The sequence below is a fragment of the Lepisosteus platostomus genome, chromosome 10 (assembly GCF_059453375.1).
Source record: "Lepisosteus platostomus isolate fLepPlt1 chromosome 10, fLepPlt1.hap1, whole genome shotgun sequence".
Lineage (NCBI taxonomy): Eukaryota > Metazoa > Chordata > Actinopteri > Semionotiformes > Lepisosteidae > Lepisosteus > Lepisosteus platostomus.
In genome coordinates this window covers 54,676,424-54,702,113 of record NC_142620.1, presented here as the reverse complement: position 1 = coordinate 54,702,113, position 25,690 = coordinate 54,676,424, and the positions used below count along the sequence as shown (strand labels likewise).

The following is a 25,690-nucleotide window of genomic DNA, read 5'->3' as shown; positions in this document are numbered from 1 at the left end:
TTCTTTACACAAAGAGTTGTAGTTGCATGGAGCATTATTTTCAGCCAAGAGCTTGGGGTCCTGGGCTCTTCTAGGAAACTCCAGTCTCCCTGTGTCTGCACGCCTGTAAAAGGAATTAATGATTCAGAATGCCAAGGACTAAAAAAAAAATCTCTCATTTATTCAGAAGACGAGATGCTACAACAGGAGTGTGACATTTACAGACACTGCAGAACAGGATGCTTTAAAAGAGGCTCTCTAGGTGTGGGTACAAGCAGCTGTAGGCAGTGGTTAAAGCTCAGGGGGTTGCAGTCTGAATAATGACATTGTAGCTGTTGTTCCACCCAGCACTCTGTAATTATCTGCTTATTGTTAGTCTTTTGACCTGTTTTGACCCTATTTTTCACACACTGAATTATGAGAGAGGGAAGAGCGCTTCTTGTCTGGTGATGTACAGTAACTGCTGCATAAAATGGATTTTTATTTGATTTGATCTGCGCTCTCTGTTCTAGATCAGGGCTCTCACTCCAGTTAGTCTTATAGGTCACCAGTTTCTAAAGACTGGGAACACCGGTAGACACACTGCTGCTGAATTAAGCAGGAAATCTGTTCAAGGAAGAGAACTCTGGGCCTCGGGGGATGATGGACACCCGCGATACCTCCTTGGTCCTCACTGATATCAAAGTTACGAAACAAATCACCTGGTTTAGCCGATCGTGATGAGATTGGTGCAGCTCTTTGTAAACTTACATAACCTGACAAGGTAACAAATTAAAAAAAAACCTATGGAAATCTGGGATCCCGGGACAGCTGCTGGGGACCCCTGATCGACATGCAACCAGCCAGGGACTCAGGTGTGACCCGGCTGCAGGTCACCAGTGCCCTGATGTTCACAGCCAGCCTTTTCAGCACAGTGCTTTACTCAGGCCCAGACCAGTCCCAGTCCCAGTCCAGTCCCAGATTCACTCCCAGCCCCAGCCCCAGTCCCAGGTTCACTCCCAGTCAAAGTCCCAGCCCAGTCCCAGTCCCAGGTTCACTCCCAGCCCCAGCCCAGGTCCCAGTTCAGTCCCAGTCCCAGTCCAGTCTCAGGTTCACTCCCAGCCCCAGCCCCAGTCTCAGGTTCACTCCCAGCCCCAGCCCCAGTCCAGCCCCAGTCTCAGGTTCACTCCCAGCCCCAGCCCCAGTCCCAGGTTCACTCCCAGCCCCAGCCCCAGTCCCAGGTTCACTCCCAGTCAAAGTCCCAGCCCAGTCCCAGTCCCAGGTTCACTCCCAGCCCCAGCCCAGGTCCCAGTTCATTCCCAGTCCCAGTCCAGTCCCAGGTTCACTCCCAGCCCCAGCCCCAGTCTCAGGTTCACTCCCAGCCCCAGCCCCAGTCCCAGGTTCACTCCCAGCCCCAGCCCCAGTCCAGTCCCAGTCCCAGGTTCACTCCCAGTCCCAGTCCAGGTCCGTTCCCAGCCTCAGACGGGCCTGCACTCCAGGTCCAGCACCAAGTGATCAACATGAGGGGCGTAAGACTTGACGTGCTCGACGTGCAGGACGCGGGTGCTCCAGGGCTGTCCGTGAGCGTCCAGCAGCAGGCCAGCGATCCGGCGGGAAGCGTCCTCCGCCCATTCCCGCCACTCCCGCCGCAGGGAGCTTCCCGTCCCGGGGGGCTGCCCGCTCTCTCCGCCCCCGTCACGCGGTGCCGCCGCCCCGGCGCCTCTCGGCGGGCGCGAGGACACGTTCTGGTGGACGTGCAGGACGCCGCCCCTGTCCTGCCTCAGCAGCCGGCAGGCCGCGGGCCAGCCCTCCTCCGAGCTGGGGATCAGCCCCAGGTTCACCCGGTCCGCGCCGCCGCCGAGCTGGAGCTGCGGGACCAGAGAGGGGGCTCACTCCTGCGTCTCGAGGACCACCAGGCATCGGCACGGTCTACTACTGTACCGGCCACGCGTTCTCACGCCAACCCCCTTCGTCTGTGGAAGTACTCCCTCTACTAGATCTCTGATTGTTTCATTCTGTCAGCTGGACTTTATCTTTATTCTACTGTGTTTTATTATTTTATCGTGTTTTACTGGTACGCATCGAGCAGCTTAATCGGTAAAGGTTGCAAGAAGACATGGGGCGCTATTCTCCCAGCTTTGCAGGATTTATAGACGCAGCAGCGGATGTGACAGTAATAGGCGCTGCTCTTAACACACAACATAGTTCCTCTTGTTCTTCTGTACTGCGACTCAGATATTAAAAAGGATAGAGCTCAACATCCACCCATCCATTTTCTCGGTGCTTTACCCAGTTCAGGGTCGGGGGGGGGGACGGAGCCTGTCTCAGCAAGCAAAGTGCACAAGGCGGGGTACACCCTGAACAGGACGCCAGTCAACTGTAGGGCACTCAGAGACATACCAGGGCCAGTTTTCCCAGCAGCCAATCAACCTACCAGTATGTCTTGAAATGTGGGAGGAAACTGGAGCACGCGGAGAAAGCCCACTTCAAACATTGGGGGTACAAGCTCCGCGCAGAGAGCGCCCCAGGAACTGGACCCAGGGTCCCCAGTGCTGCACCACTGTGCCACGCTTACAACACGCCAGTGGCTCTAAAACCAGTTTCAGAGGCATGCAAGGCTGCGGCGGTGCCCGCTGGTCTTCACCTGTCTGCTGTCCCCCTGGTGGACGGTGCAGCGCTGGGACACTCCGTTCAGCTGCAGGTTTCTGCGCAGCGCGGCGACCGCGTGGGGGTTCCACTCGCAGGCGTGGACACGGGCCGCCCCGGCGCACACCAGGTAGGGAATGGTGAAGTAGCCGATGCCTGGAGAGGGGCAGGAGGAGCCGAGCGGGGAGCAGGTGAGCGAGGAGGTGCCTGTGTCACCACTCTTCTTTAACAAACACCGGCTCCACTGGAATCAACTGTTCTCTTTTTTACCTGCATACAGGTCCACTACGGTCTCCCCGCTGCAGTCCAGCGAGGCGATCCTCAGCTTCTCCGTGATGTTTCCAGGTGAGAACATGCACTTGGTGACATCAAATTCATACCTGCAACACGCTTCTCTTGATTACACATCCGTACCCAAGCTCTCACCCTGGCATACTTTATCTAGTGGTGGAATGATTCAAAGAAGGGTCTCTCCTGTCTTCCCAGAAGGCTAACTATTACAGGGTTACTGAGGATTCACAAGGCTGAGTTAGTCTGTCTTTCTGACCTTTCCTGTAGTACAACACTAAGCCACTTTGTCACCTGTGCTGGCTACAGTCTGTGCCCATTCTTCGTGATATGATGCTGGCTGTTGCTCCCCCAGTCTGATAAATATGAGCCAAGTAGATTTACATGCCTTCTTCACTGTGAGCTACTGCAATGTCATTCAGAAAGGACGCTGCCGGAAACAAATGGGATCAGCTGACATTCTCACTCACCTAATTAATATTTCCTTTTCAATGATTTTTTTTCCAGTTAAACCACATGATCAGAGTGACAAAGCAAGGTTTATATTTCTTATCAAATTCTAGTTGTTTCCTTCTTAGAAAGAGAGGCTGTTAGCAGATTTCAGACATGCTTTATCTAGATCTCATTTAGTCACGTTTTTGTGATGGCAGAGGGTGCAGAGGTGACACTGTGGCTCAGGATCTGCGCCTGTGACTGGAAGGTTGCCAGTTCAAATCCCACAGCCGGCAGAGGAATCCTACTCCCTTGGGCCCCTGAGCAAGGCCCTTAACCCCAACTGCTCCAGGGGCGCCGTATAAATGGATGACCCTGTGCTCTGACCCCAAGCTTCTCTCCCTGTCTGTGTGCCTGTGTGTCTCATAGAGAGCAAGCTGGGGTGTGCGAAAAGACAAATTCCTAATGCAAGAAATTGTATATGGCTAATAAAGTGATCTCATATTTCCTCTATTGTTTTAGGGATCATTCCTGTCACTGGGAAGGCCAAGCTGTTGGATCTGCACAGCAGTATATTGATAAAAAATACCATTGAGTAAAAAGTATAAAAATACCATTAGTGCACATTGTTGTCCAGACAGATCTAAAGGAGAGGCTGTCCTACCTGATCCCATTGTCCACATGTGTGACCCAGCTGTCCTCTCCCAGCAACAGGGTCACCGCAGGGGACCGGAAACTGTCTGCAGACACTCGCCCCATTCTGGCCAGCCGCTTTCCACCCAGCGCCAATGCCACGGTCCCCCACAACTCCGGCTCTGTGGGAAGAACACCCCCAAACCAAGCTGAGTCACGCCCTGCAGGCTCAGGCCCTGGCCACACTCCCGGAAGGCCCAGCTGCAGGGAGGAGCCTGGAGACCCCGGCTGGGGAGAAGTCATCAGTGGAGTACCACAGGGGTCAATACTGGACCACTGCTGCTCCTAATTTACAGCAGGGATTTGTACCGGCACAGTCAGTAAACTAGTCAAGCTCACAGGCGATGCCACACTGGGAGGATTAGAAAACACTGTCGAAACAGCAAAGGAAGTTCAAAATGACACAGACTAAACTGAAGACTGTGGAACTACCTGACAGACAACATTTAAAGTGCAAACTATTCAATGCATGCAGTAAAAATGTAAACTGTAATTATATGAGGGCAAAACATTAAGCCTGAAGAAGCTTCTTATGAAAAAGGTGTTTATATTGACACAAGCAACCAGACACATCCTCAGACTTAGAGGAATGTCCCACTCCTACTCATGATGCACATGAAGCATGAATCACAAGTGGAAATGAAGGGGAAGTGCATTTAAACCTGAGAACAAAACCTTTTTTTTACGTCAAGGGTTGTGGGAGTCTGAAACAGGTGGACAAAATCCTCAGATTGTTCAGCTACTAATGCCTGTCTACACACCTTCTTATCTTCTTATAGTCCTGGTGAAGACAGGCCCTCATGCACAAGACCACTGCGTTCATCTCTCCAGATGGTCCTCACTGTGCTGTCAGTGACTCTCCCAGTCTGTTCCAGATGTGTTGGTCTGTGCTGTGTCAGTGACTCTCCCAGTCTGTTCCAGATGTGTTGGTCTGTGCTGTGTCAGTGACTCACCCAGTCTGCTCCAGATGTGTTGGTCTGTGCTGTGTCAGTGAGTCTCCCAGTCTGTTCCAGATGTGTTGGTCTGTGCTGTGTCAGTGACTCACCCAGTCTGCTCCAGATGTGTTGGTCTGTGCTGTGTCAGTGAGTCTCCCAGTCTGTTCCAGATGTGTTGGTCTGTGCTGTGTCAGTGAGTCTCCCAGTCTGTTCCAGATGTGTTGGTCTGTGCTGTGTCAGTGACTCACCCAGTCTGCTCCAGATGTGTTGGTCTGTGCTGTGTCAGTGTTTCTCCCAGTCTGTTCCAGATGTGTTGGTCTGTGCTGTGTCAATGACTCTCCCAGTCTGCTCCAGATGTGTTGGTCTGTGCTGTGTCAGTGAGTCTTCCAGTCTATTCCAGATGTGTTGGTCTGTGCTGTGTCAGTGACTCTCCCAGTCTATTCCAGATGTGTTGGTCTGTGCTGTGTCAGTGACTCACCCAGTCTGCTCCAGATGTGTTGGTCTGTGCTGTGTCAGTGACTCACCCAGTCTGCTCCAGATGTGCTTGAGGAAACAGCCCTCCCCCAGCAGGACCAGGTCTCCATGGCGCTGCCAGCTGTGGGGGAGGTCCTGCCTCAGCTCCTCGCTCCACTGCTCCCCCCGCTGCTCCAGCAGGCCCTGGACAGCCTCCGCAAGCTGGTCATGAGCCGACTTCACTCGCTGCCTCTTCGATGGGACAGGGTCCTGGTGCAGACCACACATATTTGTACTGCGACTCTCTTTCTCTTGCTGCAACTTCTGCATTAGTGTCACTGAAACAGTGCACCTATTTTCACATTTTGTTGCTTGATGTTCAAATTCCTGGAAAGGTGTTTCATTACTACATGGTATGTACTGTTAAAGTCTATGATTAAATAAATACTTCTGGTTAGGAAAGATGAAGAGACACATCTCAGTGTGGCAGCAATGCCTCCCAGGTGATCTGCCCCTCTCCCCATGTTCACAGAGCTGCCCCACTGATCCGCCCCTCTCCCCGAGTCCACAGAGCTGCCCCACTGATCCGCCCCTCTCCCCGAGTCCACAGAGCTGCCCCACTGATCCGCCCCTCTCCCCGAGTCCACAGAGCTGCCCCACTGATCCGCCCCTCTCCCCGAGTCCACAGAGCTGCCCCAGTGATCCGCCCCTCTCCCCATGTCCACAGAGCTGCCCCAGTGATCCGCCCCTCTCCCCAAGTTCACAGAGCTGCCCCACTGATCCGCCCCTCTCCCCGAGTCCACAGAGCTGCCCCACTGATCCGCCCCTCTCCCCGAGTCCACAGAGCTGCCCCAGTGATCCGCCCCTCTCCCCATGTCCACAGAGCTGCCCCAGTGATCCGCCCCTCTCCCCGAGTCCACAGAGCTGCCCCACTGATCCGCCCCTCTCCCCGAGTCCACAGAGCTGCCCCACTGATCCGCCCCTCTCCCCATGTCCACAGAGCTGCCCCACTGATCCGCCCCTCTCCCCAAGTTCACAGAGCTGCCCCAGTGATCTGCCCCTCTCCCCGTGTCCACAGAGCTGCCCCAGTGATCCGCCCCAGTGATCCGCCCCAGTGAGCTGCCCCAGTGATCTGCCCCAGTGAGCTGCCCCAGTGATCTGCCCCTCTCCCCGAGTCCACCGGCCTGCTCTTACCCGGATGTAAGCGATGCAGCAGGTGCTGCCCGGGGCCACAGTGCGCTGCAGGGCCTGCAGGTCCAGCTGTGCCAGGCAGGCCGGCAGTATGGGCAAGGCCACCAGGCCCTCTGTGCGCTCCTGCAGGCAGAACCTCCGATCCAGCGCGCCCACCTCCTCCAGGTACCTCCTGCGGGATCGGGGGCGGGGCCGTTCTCAATAAACGTGCAGTAAGACGCATTATAAACAATGAACTTATTTATATTGAACAGTGAAATAACAGTGCGGAGCGCTGCATCTGAACCTGAAAGCAGGTGAGGACACTTCACACAGAAAAAGCATCTGAAACACTGAGAAAATCACAAGAATAATTACACATACAGTAACTAACTTGAAACTATTTTAACAGGTAATATTAAGCACTCGATATTTCTGACTGTATCTCTACTGTCCCCCTTCAGTCAGCTACTTAATAAAGACTTCTGTAAATCAGCTTCTTATTCAACGCCAAGCTGAGCCGCCCATCCAGAGCGGGTCTGGTGTGCGACACGGAGGGGGCGTGGTCACGGACACAGGAACACCCGGGCGGTTGCGAACAGAGGATTGTCGTTCAGTCGCTTTCCATCTCACAAACCTGTATGACTGCGCAAACCGTACAGGTGTCGTCACGGCAGGTATATCGACGTCCATAGCCTCCCCACGCCGCGGCAGTCCCGGACAGACCCAGATGAAAGAGCCGCAGAAGGCAGGCGTGAGCAACCAGCTTCAGTGTGGGCGTTTCAAAATCTCACCGCTTTTTTTTTTTTGGACCTAGTCCTGCGTGCAGAACTGCATCATCTAAGAATTCAAACCCAGAAGGGGGTCGAAGTGTATCACTTTCAATACACACTTCCTACACACGCTCGACAGAAAAGGCATCACCCCCGGGTTTATGTGACACAACCGCATTCAATATGGCTTCCTCCGTTTTATAGTACCATAGAAAATAATACACCTAGAGGGGTCTGAGACCTCCTGAGAAAGCTAAGGCCGCTGCTGGAAGTAGTGTAAGAGGGGTCAGAAGGGGGTGCTCACCCTGCAGTCTGTGTGGGTCCTAATGTCCCATTATAGCAATGGGGACAATGGAACAAGTAAAGGTGTATTCCATGCTGAAAAGAGAAGAAAATTAACAGTGTTTCAGCTGTGGAGCCTTCTTCAGGTGTGATAACGTAGGCTACAAGTGAGGTATGTGAGGTGTGACACCTGAAGGAGGCTCCACAGAGGCTCCACGTTGTGTTTTCTTTCTTCTCTTTTCAGCATGGAATAAACCTATTACTTGTCCCTTTGCAGCCTGCGCATGCTGACGCATCTCCCCACTTGAACCAGTGATAGGGACAATACGCTGTAAAAAGGCGCCGTCCTTCAGATGAGATGTAAAACTGAGGTCCTGACTCTCTGTAGTCATTAAAAATCCCAGTGGCACTCTGACTGCCACTGGTGGGGGTGGAGACGTGTGTACACTTCAGAAATAAGAGAGCCTATTTCTGAAGTGTGCAGCTCACTTCAGCCACCTCGCTGCATGCAGATGAGGTGCAGAGCTATGAAATTGAAATTTAAAGATTGGACATTAGCCAAAGACACACCCCTATCCTTTTTAAAAAATAACATGGGATTTTTAATCACCAAGTAGTCAGGACTTTAGTCCAACGCCTCTGAAATGGTAACTTTTAGAGCTGTGAGGGTAGGACAATTTCACGGAGCTCAAAGAAATGGCAGACTGTCTCTGTAAACAGAGCTGAAATTCCTTCCCCATACCAAAATACCCCATCCACATCAAATTAGCAAGGACTGAAAATAGTTTGCTGTTTTTTTTCCCACGAATGTCCGATCATTTGTAGTGACAGACTATTGCCACTAGGTGGAGCGAGTCACGTTTGTTTCGTTGTACTGTGAGCGCTTTCGAGCACTGTAACCATGAGCTGGAAAGACATTGAGTTAGACTCCCTTGAAGACGGACATTAAGATTTTAACAGTAAAATGTTTTAATTATAAGCATAATTTCTGAATGAAGGGTTTCGAAAGCCTATTTACTGTGTTTCACAGCTGAAGAAAAGATAACTAGATATACATCACAGAAACATTAACGGATTTTCAGTTCATAACAGAAAATGAACCGCACCTAAACCGGCGGCCTTTGAAAGCGCAGTTATCGGAATTTAAATAAAAGTACAACAGTGTCCAAAGAAAAAGCGTATTTCCAAAGCATTCTCTGCGTGTCTAGATATTCTCAAAGGTGTGGAATGGGGTTTTGCGTTGTAAAAGGATTGTTTGATATTAAAAGGTTTGCACGGTTTTCACATTTCGAGCTGTCGGGAGCCACGGCACTTGGAGACGGCGGCTCGTCCAGTTTTAGAACATTATTTTGACGGGGAGGAGAGACCTAGTTCAGGCGTGCGAATCAGAGGTCTGTCCTGGCTCACTGCTTGCTGTGGATAAGGCAGAGCTCAGTCAATGTTTTCCGAACCGCCCAAATTTTAATTGGGTGATCCTGTGGATTTCCGAGAAGATGAATTATTGAAAACACAACCCCGAATTCATTTGCCGCCTTCAGCGAGTATCTAGGTGTCCCGCTGAGTCCTACCAGACAGCAGCGTCGGGCGCGTTGACGTCACCGCCTCGCCTCGCCTCGCCCCGCGCGGCTGCAGCCTTTGTCCCGCGGCTCGCGGCCCGGCCGGCGGCCACGTGTGTCGCTTTGTAGTGCCGAGTGCGTAGGAAATACGTGCCCTGCCGCGACATGCTGTCTGATAAGCACTGTGGCACCCCGTACCGTCCGGGAGATGGAAAGGGTCCACGACGGTGCACACCATCCACGTAAATCTGTGCGGTCGATTTCACAGCTGCTTTTTGACAAAGACGCCTCATTTGCGTTCTCAGTAGATTTTTCTTCCTATTATTATTATTATTCGACACATGCTCTCTCATTAATATAATTCTCATATTACGGAAGCCAAACTTAGTCGTTAAACATGCAACAAAACCAACACTAATGTCTCAAGAAACCTCGCATTTATTCCGCCGAGCAGGACTCGCGGAGATCATTCGGCTGGAGCAAGAGATGTGTCGTCCTGCGAGCTGCAAAGTAGTTTTTTTTTTTCTATGTTGAAAAGTTAGGAGAAAAAAGTGCAATGTTTTGGCCATAGAGCTCTTGTTAAATCCTGCTTTTACCCTTGCTTTATTTTAAGGCGGGTAGTTGTTTTCCTTATTGTGTATATACTATTCTAGTTTCTTGACATGTATTTATTAATACAATACACGAACTTCAGTTGGTGGGGTTTTCCAGCATCTTTCTAAACCAAGCCACGTATTGAACTGGGGGAAACAGAGCTGCAGTTCTCCGATCCAGGGTAAAACAAAATCGGTTTGAGACGTTTTACAACGTAAATTTCAACTGTTTATCCAAATATCTTCGTGCTCGGAATAGCACCACCCTCGAAACAAAGCAGACCCTCGGCACAGAATGCGGCTGATGTAAAAACCAAGAGAGCTGTTTTGAAATTTATGAGGTTGCGTGGATCCGGCGCCCTTTCTCCCCAGTGAAAGACGCCTTCTGTAAACACTGCGCGGAGCAAGACAGACGAGAAAGTGCGTCTATTTTTGATAGTGAAGATAGCGTGTATCTCGGGCTGGTGTATGTCCTCCGGGTCCATTCTTTCTGATCAGACTTCACAGTGCGTTCAAAGCCTTGTCTGTGTTTAGAAATAAACCAGTTTCCCCAACGGTTTTCAGTTTAAGTTATACAGTCGTTGACGTTCCTTAAAGTTATATCTCCGGACCTCCACGCAGAGAGCCCAAGAACAGGACTAATGCCCACGCCAGGTCCTGGCTAGGTGGGAAAAAATAATTAAAAGCTGGTGACAAATAGACACCAGCAGATAGAGTGACATTTGTACCAAAACGTGAGTTCTCCAGTGGTTCTCGGTATGCTGTGAGGCGCCAGTGATCCGAAGGTCCTAATTTACAGCCTTAGTGACTATTCTTCATTGTTTCTGTACCACCTACCGGAGAGGATCTGGCGAGTCTACAAGGGAATATGACACAGCCACACAAGAGCTCAAATGCAAGTGCATTTTCCACATGAAACTGTGTTTTCTAGACTGTGAAATTGAAGTTGCAGTAAAGTGGTAGAAAATACAGAGCACTGAGAAAGTATTCTCTGTCTTCATGCCTGTGTCTTCATAAAGACAAAACCAAAGAGCATATATTCTAACCATATTTATAATATAGACCATATTTAAATATCACATACATACGTAATATATTTATTTCTATTTTATTTCAATGGAGTCTTCATATACTGAATGAGTTGCAAACTAATCTTGATTTTTAGGAAACGTTGTGTTTTCTTTTCAGCGGGAATAAACCTTTCCTTGTTCCTTTGCGAACGACACATGCTGACGCAGCCACCCACCTGAACTATCTTGTTTTTTTTTGTTTTGTATTTGTTTTATTTATTTTAAGTCAATCAAACTGCTAGGACCCCATTCCTACATAAAGTTATCTTTTTCTTATTTGATAAAATAAGACCTTGCATCATACCCATCAATACCAAATAATTTGTAACACCTCAACTAGACACACTGCACCAATTCATCTTTTATTTTATTTTTTTTTGTTCGACGCTTAAATAAATGTAAAACATAATTGCAAGAAATGAGATTGCAAATTGGCTTTTAGCATGTAACCCTGTATACCGTAGGACTACTAATGACCTGGATCTCATTTCCCACTGCAGACGAACTGGTCTCCTGGGAGGAGAAAGCAGCCCAGGTTATCGGTCTTTCATTTTAGCACATGTCTCCGAGACGCACAGGACACAAATCAGATCCAGCGATAATGGCCGTGAGACACACAAATGGTACAAGCTGTATAAACTACTATAGATTAAAAATAAAAACAGTTTGTAATGGCGGCATCATTGATCCAAACGAACGGTTCAGCAGCTCGTTGTGGGAGACCCGCTTTCAAATGTAATTCTTCTTTTCCATGTGAAAATCCTTTCACACGAGCAGTCCTCCTCTGAGCTTCACCAGGCGCCTTTATATGACCTCGGAGGAGCAAGCGAGGGTTTCTCATGTGCGTATTTCTTCTTCGCTTTTAAATGCAGCAAAGCCACACCAGCAACTGAAAGCAAACCGGCCGCCGCCGGCCTGAGGCCCTCGCAGAGTCGTGTAATTCAGACATCACGCCGGAGCACATCGATTTCATCTGTGAGCCGACAGCGGGGAGCGCCGGGACGAGGGCGCAGGCTGAAATGATAGACCTGCAGTATTCTAGCGCGGCCTTGGTAGGCTCTGACAGGTCATAAATAAGACATGTCTAGCCAGTGTGGATGGAAATAGGAAGACTCCTCAATGATAATGCAATTCAGCTCTGCCTCTACACCCCCTATCGCGACCTTCTCAGCATTTCTGGAGATAAAGACGAATGCTTCAGTTCTTTTCACCCCCTCTCTCTTCAGCCCTCCCACAACATGCGCCTTGAAGGTACTGTACAATATCCTACAGATTAGATCACCATGTGCACAGCTCTGCAGAGCTCCTATATGAAGGTCACGATGGGCTAGGGACGCTCGGTACACAGAGTGGAGCTGTGACAGAAGGGAAGGCTGGAGGGTGTTTATTTGCCCCCTCTCTGCTGATCAGGGCCGCTGTGAGGGCAGATAGCAAGCCTGTAGCCTATGCATGGCAGAGTGGACATTAGCAGGTACTCGAAGCCCGCAAAGACACCTCTTTGTCTTAAACGTTTTGCTTCCTCTTCGGCAGAGCTGTAGCAGCCGGTCCAATCCTATTGTCCTACCTCGTCTGGGTGACGGGCTGTAATTCAATCTAACCCTTTTACTCTGAAGTGCCAATAATATTGGAAAGCTAATGATATTGTCCAATCAAACACCCATGACGTTTCCCGTACGGGGATTCATACTTTAAAATTCAAATTTGAGGTTTTGTGTGCAACTGTTCAATTTAGTATCAGGAGCTCCGTGCTCCTCACAGTGTTGAAACAGGGCTGCACTGTTCCTTTATCCCCGACAGTGAACACAGGGAGGATGTGATGTACAGTAATTAATGCAAGGTTACTATGGAGCCAGCTCATAAGGTGTCTCCTGGGAAGAGGGCAGGGAACAATTTTTACAGAGCATATGGAAGCAGGATGCAAATTGAGCTATTTCAGCAGATAGTGAAAGATTAAATTACAAATTTATGTAAATCCCCCGAGGAAATTACAATATAGCTATTTCAAGAAAGCAGCAACGTGCCTTAATATTAATAATTTAGGTACTAGTGGCAAAAGCAGAAAAATGTGCAGGGCATTATTATTTCACTCCTGGCAAGCTGTTATCTCTATGATGTATAGCAATGGCATTTTCTACTAAATTACTGCATTCAGTATGCGCATCGTTCACCACGTTCACCACGATTCTACGTGTCGAGATCAGATTGCTCCTTTATTGCGTCGAAAATGTGCGAATTCAGTTGCTTTATCCCTACATTAAGGGGGATTCATTTTCTCACAAATGCGTCAAAAAGCACACTTTGAATAGTAGTAGTAATAACTACAGTGCTGATTTTAGATAGGGTTTCCTTCTGTGTAAAATATTATGAGAGGAAGGTCCGTTTTCTCCTCCGGTTCCCCCGGCGTGCGCGGGCGCTTTAAGACAGGACATTTAAAAACCTTAAGGCGTGTTTCCTGCTCCCATTGATCAGAAGCAGCCGCTCAGGCGCGCTCCCGCTGCGGCAGCGCGCAAGGAACCAGCAGGAGCGACATACATCTCGCGGTTTTGTCGCAATTTTGCAGCAGCGCCTCTTTCACTTTGTCTGCCACGGGACCCGGAGCGAATCGGAGCAAAAAGTCACAATACCGCCGCAAACGAGCGAGAGGACTGCGGAGCCTTAAAGCCGAGCCGCCGTGATTACTTTCGGCCGGGCGCTGGTATTGGCGTGCGGTGAACGAGCTCCGCGCACACCTCAGACGCACTGATCAAACCCGAATGTGTTTCTCCTGAAGGGCCGGAGGGGACAGAGCAGCAGAGCCCCCGGATTCAAATCTTTACACATTTTTTTCTTCCCCTAGAATCCCCTGGAAACAATATTGGAATTCGTACTGTACGTGGAGAATCTGACAATGGAGACCTGCAGGGCGGCTGGGACACAATGAATTGACAGTTGCACACGGAGATTTAAACTTAGGGGACTGTAAAAATGGGTTTATGACATTTAAGAGCAAAGTGTTGAACGGGGATGAATTTTACTGGCGCCACGGAAGAGCTGCCACATTCTAACAATAATAGAAATGACCAAAGACGCCTGTTCCGCGTCAAAAGATGCAGCCTTGATCTGATATTTCAATAGAGAAGGACAAAGGACCGGAAAGGAACATGCGAATAATTACAAACCCAAGGAAGCAAAGGTCGCAGAATTGTGTCCCAAGCTTTTAAAGACGTTTCCCGGAGACGTCGCCCCGGCGTTGTCGCGTATATTTCCCGAACATCACCAGACCATGGTGCCTGCGCTGGCGGTGGCGGAGTTATCGCCCAGCTGTAACGCCGGAGAGGTGCGCCCGGCAGCGCTGGACTCCGAGTAGGGATAAAGACAGCGATCGGACTCTGACCCCCGCCTGCTTCATTGTTTTCCCCAAACTTTAATTTAAATACTTTAAGGAGCCAACATGTCGGCGGTAATGGTGGCCAGGAAGGCGCCTCGGAGGTGGGAGAAGCTTCCCGGGAAGAACACTTTCTGCTGTGACGGGAGAGTGATGATGGCCAGGCAGAAAGGTGTATTCTATCTCACCCTGTTTCTCATCGTGGGGACCTGCTCTCTCTTCTTCGCCTTCGAGTGAGTATGACCCGCCTCTTCCCACGCGTTCCCGCAGACGGGGTCCCCCTTTGCCTGCCTCGGCACCTTTGTGTCAGATTTCGGGGCGTAACCTCGGCCCCGAGCCTCATTCCTGACGCGGAGGGGAGTCCGTCGATGGCCATCTTTCGCCTCGCCTCGCCTCGGTCCGGTGTCCACGCTAAGGGTTTGCTTTGGGCGACGCTGAGCAGGTGACCGAGCGGAGTTAAAATCCGGCTGGCGGAGACCGTCATCGAGACACCTTGCGTCTCATAATTCCCAGCTGCACGCACCGCACTGTGGGTCACACCTGAGCGGAGACGTGACGTCAACACCGGACAGGTCTGCCGCTGGCGCCTTCAAAAGCGTGCACGAAGCCTCGCCAACACAGTGGCTGTGTGTGGTGAATTGGCCAAAGTGCTGGTTGCACCATATTCCGAAGGGTCAGAAGGTGCAAAGACCGCTATATACAGTATAGACTTGTTACAGCCGGGCCTGTGATTCTGAGCTGTTGGGAGGTGTCCCTTTCCACTCGGCATGAAACTAAAGATTTAATGCCAAACGCGGGGGGTGTTCAGGCAGTGTTGTTCGCTGGCTGTCTGAAGGCGCTACTGTAGCAGGCTAGCCTTGTTGGACCTGGGCCCGGGCCTGAGCTGAGCTGGCGTCTGTGGCCCAGAGCAGAAACCGCACGAGGTGGCGGGGGGGGGCGTGGCGTGGCGGGGGGGGGGGGGGCTGGCCCCTGTGCTCTGTTCTCTCCCGCGGTGGGCTTGAGTGTGAAACTGCCCAGGGTGTTGGCGTTTGTGCTGGTTGTCCTGGAAGCCGCCCGCTGCCCAGGGGTGTGTTTCTGCTCGCCCGGCCGGGGGTGACCGCGGGGAGGGGTGACAGTGGGGGTGACTGCGGAGGGGAGGGGTGCTGTAAGCGGGACACTCAGCTTTGACAGAAGCTCCTTTGACGGCTGCTCTTCTGGGGCTCTTCTGGGGCTCGTGCTGCATCTGGTCACCCCCTCGCACCCAGCGCAGCCGGCAGTCGGGGTGCTTCTGCCGCTCGGAGAGGGGGGCCGCAGACTGGAGCTAGAGGCCTCCCCAGCGCTGGGAGATCAGAGAGCTGGGGTGCCGAGAGGGAGGGGGCCTGAAGGGGGGGTTTAATGGCGGCTGTGTGGTGCAGTGGTTAGGGTTGTGGGTTCGAATCCCACAGCTGAGGCCCTGCTGTTGTACCCTTGAGCAAGGGGCTTCACCCGAAGTGCCCCAGTGAAATACCCCGGTGTGTCAATGGGTGCAAGTATAATGTAATAATGTTGCTTTATTAGTCATATACAATTTCTTGCATTAGGAATTCGTCTTTTCGCATACCCCAGCTTTTCTCCATGGAGACACAGACACACAGACAGGGAGAGAAGCTGGGGGTCAGAGCGCAGGGTCTGCCATTGTACGGCACCCCTGGAGCAGCTGGGGTTAAGGGCCTTGCTAAGGGGCCCAACGGAGTAGGATTCCTCTTCCGGCTGCGGGATTTGAACCTGCAACCTTCCAGTCACAGGCGCAGATCCTGAGCCACAGAGCCACCACTCCGCCCCAGTGTGAGATGTTCAGGGTAAAGGCATCGGGCAGGAGGCTGATGATTGAAACTCCTACAGTGGCCTGCAAAGCTGTTCACCTCCTTCATGAACTCGAACAAAATGCTGGTTCTTGTGTAAATCCAGGTGTACACTCACAATTTCTTGATATTTGTCAATCACAGAGACTTGTATGTCTGGCGATATTATATGTATGTCTAAAATGTGTCAGAATAGTTGCATATGTTTCTAAAAATGTGATGTTCCCAATAATTCCTTTCCTGGCAATCACTATTTTGTGAAACCATTACTAAGCTTTGATAAACCCAGGGATGAGCTTCCTGTGGTTTTAATAGGCTCTTATGCTTCGCTAGTGGGATGTTTGGCAGCAGCCCTGTCTGACCTGTGCCTGTGGTCTTCGGCTCATACCTCACAAACATGTCCTAGTAGAGACTGAGAGGACCACTCTGGCGCACAGGTTTGATGCTCTCTTAACCATTTGGTCACTGAGCTTTTTGCAAGTTTTTCTGTTGTAGCAAAATCCGTTTGTGACCAAAGCCTGAGCACCTTGAGCGAAGGCCCCAGACTCTGACTAAAGCATCTCGCTGAGCTGTGCAGTCCTCAGTCCTCCCTCTTAGGGCACCTTCCTTCTGAGATGGGGGCAGATCTCGATGGACACCTGCGTCTTCCTTTCTCAGTGCGCTTTGAGTCTGCGCTCATGGAAGGCATGCCTAGAGGGGGCAGCTGCTGGTGCTGGTGCTGGACTGTGTAAGTGACTGTTGTTGTGTGGGTGCTGCTGGGCTTTCTTCGGCTGGCCGGTCACGCCTGCAAGTGGGCAGCTCCAGTTTCTGGTGATTCATGTAGTCGTTGCTCCTGGAGGGTGGCGTGGTGGAGCTGGCTCGGGGGCGACAGTCCTTGGCGAGTTCTGCTCTGGGTCCCCGCGTCCCGTCGGAGTTGCCCTGGTCCGATTGCGCTGGCGCAGCTCCTCCGAGCCCTTCCGAGCGGCGAGGGCGGCAGGCAGCCACGATAAGGCCATTAATTCCCAGCCCTTTTCCTGTGGGAGTGCCAGTAAGAAGCCCTGATGAAAGCACGCTTCTCCTGCGGAATTGGATGCTAATTTCCGAACGGGCCCTTTAACGCCGAGCTCGGGAGGAGGACAGGCCAAGTAAGGGTTAGAGGTCTTCACGGCTCTGCTCATCTTACCCTCAGCCAGTTATCGCTCCTGTGGAGAGGATAGTATCCCAGTGTGCAATGGGAGACTCCCATTATAGAGCAATTTCAGCCTTTATGGGTTTTATTTATGTTTTTCTCTGTTCAGTGGCAGTAGGGTAATTTCACGGGATCCATACAGGAGGTTCTCGAAGAGTTTTATTAGCCTCAGGTGACTAATTCTGCTCATGGCTAGAATTGGTTTTCAGTTTTGCTTGTGCTTTCCATTAAGAGCACCCGTTCAGCTTGTGTGTTGTTTCTGTGTGCTGTGTGAATTTTGAGTGAACAATATAGAAAGCCCAAAGCCCCACAGCTATGGTGGTGTGGCATTGTAAGTAGTCGCTGTGTGATATAACAGTTGTAGCTGTCTTTAAAAGCCACTTACAGGAAGAAAATCACCACTCACACACACACCATATAATTTATTATCGTCATTACTTACTCTCTGGGGAAAAGTCCATATCTTTCTAGCGAGGTTATAAAATATTCTGACTGTAACATTTATTCAAAACGTTGATAATGAAATCTTAAAATGTGTGTTATTTTGCAGTTTTTTATTTCTTGCTTGCATATTTTGTTTTTATTTCTCTGAGCAGACTTCCTTGGGCTGTAATTATTTCTTTCATTGAGAACTGTTGTTTGTTTGTTGCCGTGGAAGTCCTTTATAGGGGGGTCAAATCCTGACATGAATGTTTGTGTGAAGAAGGAGATGTAAAAAAGCTTGTTCGCCTGTTCTTATTTTACTTTAAAGAAGCTCAAGTTTGATTTCAAATTGGGAACATCAGCCCTGGTACATATTCCCATCAGCTGTGGAATGGAAGGACATTGGTTTTGCCCAGCGAGAATGGTGCGTGTGGCTGGAACGTGGCATTCCCAGAATGCTTCTGTGCTGTGAACATGCGTCTGAGGGTCTGCTTTTTGGCATGGTGCTGCCTGTGTCCTGTATCACAAAGGGCTGTACTTGTGGGTTATGAGCCGATGAAATAACTGCTGAATATCGGTACTGCAGCTGCTTGAAAACATTCCTCCTGTCCAGGATGGCTAGATAGATCGAGATAGAGTGGTCATTCCGGCGATGGTCGAATCCTGTGTTTGTCACATGAAGATCTGTCCACGTGGTCTATTAACTTACCAGTTGTAGCTGTCCATTGAGGATTAGATCTAGGCACAGAAGGCAAAGTGCACGGCAAATGCTATCGAAGTCTCCAGAATTTAGCGCTAGTCAGGATTGCTTGCCTGTCTTAAGTTCTGCTCACCCAGAGGCCCCCATTGCAACATCACCTAGAGGAGGGCACCCACTTCACCCACCACCCCCTCCTGGGGGACGTGTGGCGGCCATTGCGCTCCCCATTCTACTACAGAACAGCAGAGAAGCAAGGACCTACTTGGCCAGTTGGATTTGTTTGCGTTTAGGCAGGACAGCAGGGTTAACATCCTGCTCTTACCGAGAGGGACAGTGGATCAGGACTCGAGGAATCTTGCGGATGGCGAAGGCTGGCACCTCCTGCATCACAGTCTGTTCACCGGCTGGTCCACCGGCACCACATACCCCTCCAGTTGGGTTGTGCTTAGTCTCTAGTCCACCGAAGTGCCTCGCACAAGTCTGCTAGAGCTCTCTAGAGGAATGAGGCCAATTACAGGTTTGTTTTTTGCGAGCTTTGTTGCTTTATGTGCAGGAGGAGCAGATGGGCCTGGAAGTAATTGCGAGGCTGTGACACGTTGCAGTGCCTGGTTCTGCTGGGATATATGGCTCCTCTCCCTGTAAACGTGGGTGTACAGGCAGCTCCTGCAGCCTCGCTGCCTCAGCTGGTCTGAAAAACAAGCCTGGAACGAAAGCTCAATCAGCGAGCACGTTTTTTTGTGACAGCTTGTAGCTAATCGGTTTATAGAGATCAGGAGTGTTAAATCACATTGCGATCCCTTTTTATGCATCTCTAATTGAGTTGATTTTCATTACCCATGAAATTCCAATTGGCAAATGCTCTTGGAATAGATAGATTGACAGAGAATGGGAATTTGTCTTGCGTTGAGCTTGTGAACTGGGCGGGAGGGGGTTGAGCTGGAGCACAGGGGAGTGGGAAAAGCAGCGCTGACTCTAACGAAAACGAGAGTGGCCGTCCTCGGCATCTACAGTAAAGGAGTGGAAGGCTGGGATTTCTTTTAATTTAGCCGATGGCAGATAACTGCTGCTGACAGGGAACTCACTCCATTTTTACGAAAAGCTCGCATCTGGCCTTTGTTTTTGAAGTGTTTCCCCATCGTCTGTCTCTCGGGCGGTCTAACCCCTTTTGTGTTGTGGGTCCCTAACGCAAGTGATCTTGGATTGTTTAAAAGCCACAGGGGTGGAAAAGAAGAGAAATGCTTTTCTTTTTAAATAAAAATCATTTTGTAAATTGAGCTATCATGTATCTGCAGGGTTAAAGAAAAGTGAAACAGACTGTCTGTGAGTGAGAAGCTGTACAATGGTCCTGTTTTGTTTTTGCGTTAAGGGGGCCGCTTCTGCTGCGGCTCAATGGGACTGTTGCCCCCCGAGTGCCAAGCCAGGTACTGGACAGGTTTGATTTGTCTTTTCCTGGGGTGTCCTTTAGACTCCCAAGACTTGAAAAATCATGTGGAATTGGTGTGAAAGCTCAGTTGAGAAGACTGTGACATCGTGCACGATCAGCGTGATTTCTTCATGTTGGCAAAACCATTTCTTAAAAATACCTATTCCTCTTCCCTTTGGATAAGTGTGATGTTCACCAGCAGACAAGATGCAGGCCGCCCCAGTGTGTCCGGTGGGAGAGACAACCCAGTAGCACTCCTGCTTGGGATGAGGCACAGTCCGCAGGTAGCTGCTGGTCCTGCTGCTCCCATGATACAGTATGTACCTGTTCAGGTGTGCAGGAAGCCTAGGTTTTCCCACCAGTGCTGACAATCATTAGAGGGCTCTCTAATGATCATTAGAGGCCCCATTGAGGGCTCACCCCTCTGTCAGTGCTGGGCCATAACTGTGTGATGTCGCTTTCATGGCGGTGATGGTCTTTCATCACTCAGAATGTGCTGATGGCAATCTCCTGATCCCCGCTGAAAGGAACGGGCCAGCTGTGTCCCAGGATTCATCCCGGGGCGGGAGGCTGTGCTGATCTGAGCCGGGGAATGACAGGGCAGCGTCTGCCCTGCTCTATTAGATTAAGGGCAGTGGGGTAAAGGAGAGCCACAGGTGGGCTGTCTGTGAGTAGTGAAGGAAGAGAAGACAGCCTGACACAATTAAAAAGCTTTCATTTTTACGCTGACGATACTCAAATATACATCCATACCAAACCCGACACTGATGTGGCTGTCTCTATTCTATCTAATTGCATCTCTGACATAAAAATTTGGATGACTCAAAACTTCCTTCATCTTAACTGTGACAAGACTGAAGTCATGCTTATTGGTACCCCCCATCAACTTCGTAAAGCCAGTCCTGTAACCCTGTCTGTAGATGGCTCTGTACTTGAGCTCCAATCAAAATTGAAAAACCTTGGGGTTATATTCGATTCTGGCTTAACATTCGACCCACATGTACAGCATACTGTCAAAACATCTTTTTTTCACCTTAGAAATATCGCAAGACTACGCCCTATGCTATCATTAACTGTGGCTGAAAAGCTGATCAACATATTTGTATTCTCTCGAATTGACTACTGCAATGCTCTGCTCCCTGGGGTATCTAAATCTACTCTGAACAAGCTGCAGTATGTCCAAAATTCAGCAGCCAGAATCCTGACCAGATCTAGCGCAAGTGTTCACATTACTCCTATCCTGGAGTCCTTGCACTGGCTTCCGGTCAAATTCCGCGTAGACTTTAAAATCCTCATGCTCACCTACAAGGCTTTACATGGCTTGGCACCTCAATACCTGTCTGAACTTTTATCGCCCTACTCCCCACCTCGCAACCTCCGCTCTTCAAATTCTGCCCTCCTTACTGTCCCCCAAGCCCGTCTACATTGTATGGGCGACAGGGCCTTCTCCTGCTATGCCCCCAAGCTCTGGAACTCCTTGCCCAAGGATATTAGAGAGTCACCTTCTCTAAACTCCTTCAAATCCAGACTCAAAACCCTCCTTTTCAGAAAAGCCTTTACTTAACTGGTTCCATTCTTCACCCCTCTGCTCTTCTTAATACCATCTTCCACGGTCTCCTCTATTGTTATTGTTGTATTGTTGTAATTATAATTGTGTCCTGTCTTGTGAAATTTTCTTATTTATTGTTGTAGTCTTCTTATTTATTGTTATTGTCATCCTGTAAAGCGCTTTGAGAAGCCACCTTTAAAGGCGCTATATAAAATAAAGTTTATTATTATTATTATTATTATTATAAAAAGAACCAGCCCTGCGGCGCCCACCTCTGCACAGACTGCCGCTGCTGTGAGTCAGCCAGAAAAACACTTTGACATTGGCATGAATTTAGATTCACATAGATCTCCAGCACATAGCTTATTGTTAAATGACACTTTTGATTTGGGTACTCTGTAAAGGGAGAACAATAGAAAATGCATGCTTCACTTTTTAATTGTTTTTTCTGAAGGTATATGTATTGCACCCCATCTTTATTGCTAGCCATCTGAGCAGCTACCTAATTCATGTCCCCTGGTCTGCGTCTCTGGCAACCCACAGTTAATTGAATGAATCTTCCCATCACCATTCTGCTTTCCTGGATGAGCAGCAGAGGTGCTGGAATTAAAATGTGGTTTCTTGGTCTCAGTGCTCTGAAGGGCGATTCCTGCAGTGTCTCTGCGAGGTCCAGCACAGCTATCTTAGGCTCAGATAAAGTGTCTCTTTAGGCCTGGTTCTTCCAAGTTTGTAGAAAAGCAGTAATGGATTGTAATGGCACAGCAGTCCCTTAATTGAGTTGGAGAAAAAAAACTTCTGTTGGCTGTTGTTCTCGTGTATCCTTGGCAGGGATCTCATGCCTCCAGAAATGTTTCAGACCACAGCTGACAGGAATTTCTCCAAGTGGAAAACTAAGAAATCTTGTTCTGCTCAGTGTCTGTGGGTGGAGGACTGTGGGTTTGGTTTTCTAGTCCTTGGGCTTTGTGTGTTTTTCCTGACTGTTACAAGGGGATTGTTACAATGCAAGAGAACCACAGGGATGTCAGACAATGCCAAAGACTTTCTGCCAGGAGAGCAGCTGTTAAGAATGGGATCTTATTCATTCATAAACTACATTCCAGCAAAGCCTTGCAGGAGACCCACCTTGGCTTCATGTCTAAATAAACACATTCTCAGGATTTTATGGTCCATGTGATACATAAATCATGTTTGGAATAGTCTTGTAAAAATAAAATAAACTGCCTCAGCCTTTTCTCAGATGAGTGGAGATCGAAGGTCATCAGGGAGCAAGCTGTAGTGAGAAGATGTGTGGGGCTGGACGATGCCCATTCCTTTTTCTCGCTGTGGTTTGTGTCGCAGAACGATAGAGAAGAACAGACCTGGCAGCGTGGCTGGGATTGTGGATTACAGTTGCAGAACCACAAGAACACGAGTCAGAATGAGTTGACTACGTTGCACCAGTTCATGTGCATGTTAATGTTAATCTAGCTGCAGGTGAGCAGGCCAAACCCCACTTCAGTTTATAATCTTTACAAAAACCATTGCTGGACAGCTTTGCCTCTGGAAGGTTGTTTTTCCAGTAGTATATATTGACAGAGCAGTGCTTAACCTCAGCCTCATGATCTGGGTCTTTCACTGGCTTTTACAATTTCTAGAAAAGTGATCCCAAAGGAAGATTCTTGAGATTTAGTGGAACGGGACTCATCTCATGGTGACATTTTGAGCTGAAGGTGTGTCTCCTCCCCCTCCCTATCAGCTGCGCCATTCATCTGTAAAACAACCAAAGACAAGCTGACAAGCGATGATGGTTTTCATGCGTTTTTAAATGTCAGATTGACTAGCAAATGTAACATTAGAAGGAAGTGTCAAACTCTCACCTTCTTTCATGGACACTGGCAGCTGGGTTGAAGGAAATGTGAAATGGGGAGATTTGTATATTGAGGTCTTACAAATATTTTGTGGTCAAAGCCCATGTCACAGTTTTGTGATCTGATGTGCTCGGTGGCGTTTCTCTGGTGCTTAATCACTTGCACCTGTCAACAGCTTTTCTTGTTCAGAGGGATTTGAACTGTAGCTGGACGAGTCTATGTGCGAAACGCTGGGGTTTTAGGGGCAAGGATCTAGAGGAAATGGAAAAGGCACATGTGTGCGCCAGGGTCCACTGGCTTGGCTGGGATTTTCCTCCGTGCCAGGAAACTTGGCGTGGTCTTGTCACCAGGCAAGAAGCCCCTTGCAATGTAAAGGTTGGAGGGGGTGGGGGTACTCTTTTGGTCAGGTTGAGTAAGACACAAACTGTAGAGAAGGGCTGTTTGGTATAAGAACACCCTTAGTGGCTCAGATCGAGCACCTGTCTGCTCTAGCTATATAACCGTGGCTGTCCATCACTTTGTCCTGTGAACAGAGTCTGCACGGCTCTACCTGAGTCTTTCCTGAAAGCCATTGCAGGCTACAAAATACCTGGGTCCATTGTCAAAAGGACTTCTAGGCTGCTACTCCAAAAAAATAGTATAGTTCAAGCAATATACTGTAGGTACTCAAAAACAGCAATGGTGAATATAAAAGGAGAAAATCAGTTTGGAGAAGAGAGAACAGGTGTATATTCCCAGGATAAAAGATTCTTACACTGACAGGCTAACGTTTTAGTCTTGAATCTAAATCTGGTTACCCAGCCATGTGGCTGAAGCTGATAACTTCTTTTAAGTAACACCTGGACAAGATCCTTAAATAATTAGCCTCCTGTAGTCCACCGTGCCTTCAATGTTGTGCATATCTTTAGCAATGGAGACATTGAGACATTCTAGTAAAATCCTCATTAATTGTCTCTGAACATAGTGAAATTCAAGTTGATAATTGTTTGAAGTTCAAAGGGTTTGCAGTAGTATGAGTAGTCCTTATCACAGGTGATTCTATCAGTGCAGCTATACCCAAAGCCTGGTGTGCTCACAGATTTCTACATTCTTTGCATGTATTTTGCCTATTGTTATACCTTTCTCTTTTTTTTACCTCACCAGATAATCTCTCTGGAACTGCTAAACCCAACCATCCTGTAGTTATCTGTGTTTTCAGCATTGCTCTTGTACAAGAACAGTTATTGAATCAACTGTGGTCTTGAAAAAGGCGACGGCCACCTTCTTACAGAGCAAAGAGGGCTGCTGTCCTGGGCCCAGATTCCCTGCCTCTCCCGAGAGAGTCCGTATGTGTCCACTTCTTCCAAATCCCAAAATGTGGATTTTTTTAACCCAGCGGAGTACATCTAACTTATTTCGTGTACAAGTACACGGGCCTCTTCAGTAATAACTAACATTCAGCAGGTCTCGCCAGACAGGAGCCGATGAGAACAAGAAGCGATGTAGTGAGATGGGGGAGAGAGCTGAAGGAGTTTCTGTGTGTCTGTAAGGGGCTGGGTGTGAAGGCCTCGGCGCTCCCCCTGTGCTGGTCTGCACTCTCCAGGTTATTGAGCATGTGGCGCAGCCATCCTTCGCTCCCGGGGCCGGCCACGGGCCCGTCTGCTTGTTGGTCTCCTGCTGCGCCTGTCTCGTCCTCGCTGTCCCTGCCAGACGGCGCTCAGGAGGGCACACGCCTCCCCACGTGACTTCCAGAGCGTCCCGGTGGCCCGATTCTGTCTTCTCCCACCCAGACAGATGAGACCCCTTGTTAGGCTGCAAACCTGCTGCAGGCTGAAGCCAGAACCTGCTCTGCATGTGATCACTCCTCTCCATCAGCGGCCACCGCCTCCACAGGGCTCTGGTGGAAAAGAAGGAAGAAGCGCCGCAGAGGCAGAAACCAGCAGCTCGTCTGTAGTGAAGCCAAAGCCACCCTGAGACCAGAGACTCCAGCTGAGGCAAAGCACCAGCCTTTGTTTGTTTGCGGCTTTTCCTTGGGAATATGGAATGAAAAATGGGGGAAAAAAACAGAAATCCAATAGAAAATGCATAATAGGAGCAGATCCTCCTAAAGAATAATAAATTAAGGAAACATTCAGACTAGAAGTACCCTTTAAATGGGATTATAAAACCTCAGAGAGAAATATCTTGGAAGATAAGGTGTTACAGGAGGGCCTTGATCCAATTGACCGCAAACAGGTTTACCCAATGCAGTATCTTATTAACCTTGCACTCTCACTCTCTGTGAAAGTGAGCGGCCCTTGGTTGCTGATGCCGGCCTTAATTATTCATGCACTGATGTGTGCCTTGAAAGCTTTGTTTAAAAAAATATGAAAATTTTAATTTTTTAATTTGGAAGCCTTGAGCAACATTCGTTTCAGAAATAGTTCGATATCCAAATCTCCTTACCATATGAAAAAATATTTTTTTACTGGAAATTCCAGTGAAATATAAAGACAAGTAGAAGCTGTTTTGAAGGCTTCCAAGCAAGCCCCTGCCCAATTACTTTAACAATGTGAATATCCACAGTGA

The 25,690-nt window shown here is 49.3% G+C and overlaps 2 protein-coding genes across 2 annotated transcripts in view; one reads left to right on the top strand and one right to left on the bottom strand.

Moving 5' to 3' along the window:
- Positions 1 to 139: 139 nt before the first annotated feature.
- Positions 140 to 7,542, bottom strand: tyw2 (tRNA wybutosine-synthesizing protein 2). Its single transcript, XM_088597406.1, has 7 exons — positions 7,213 to 7,542; positions 6,600 to 6,768; positions 5,477 to 5,675; positions 3,989 to 4,139; positions 2,875 to 2,984; positions 2,603 to 2,760; positions 140 to 1,826 (listed from the first exon to the last, which is right to left on the bottom strand). Exons 1-7 carry the CDS (start codon positions 7,266 to 7,268, stop codon positions 1,437 to 1,439), a joined length of 1,233 nt encoding a protein of 410 aa, XP_088453532.1. The 5' UTR covers positions 7,269 to 7,542; the 3' UTR covers positions 140 to 1,436.
- A 5,669-nt stretch (positions 7,543 to 13,211) lies between these two features.
- zdhhc9 (zDHHC palmitoyltransferase 9) overlaps positions 13,212 to 25,690 on the top strand; it is a 28,247-nt gene continuing 15,768 nt past the window's right edge. Inside the window, exon 1 of the mRNA XM_088597409.1 lies at positions 13,212 to 14,446. Coding sequence (XP_088453535.1) covers positions 14,280 to 14,446 — 167 coding nt within the window. The 5' untranslated portion in view covers positions 13,212 to 14,279. The remainder of the gene's footprint in view (positions 14,447 to 25,690) is intronic.

What these genes read in the sequence shown, in the direction of transcription:
- tyw2 (XM_088597406.1), bottom strand. Translation starts at nt 7,268, where the DNA reads ATGGACGTCGATATACCTGCCGTGACGACACCTGTACGGTTTGCGCAG. An exon ending in CGGTTTGCGCAGTCATACAG is followed by an intron (nt 6,769 to 7,212) that starts GTTTGTGAGATG and finishes CCGATCCCGCAG; the next exon opens with GAGGTACCTGGAGGAGGTGG. An exon ending in ACCAGGGGGACAGCAGACAG is followed by an intron (nt 1,827 to 2,602) that starts GTGAAGACCAGC and finishes CTGGTCCCGCAG; the next exon opens with CTCCAGCTCGGCGGCGGCGC.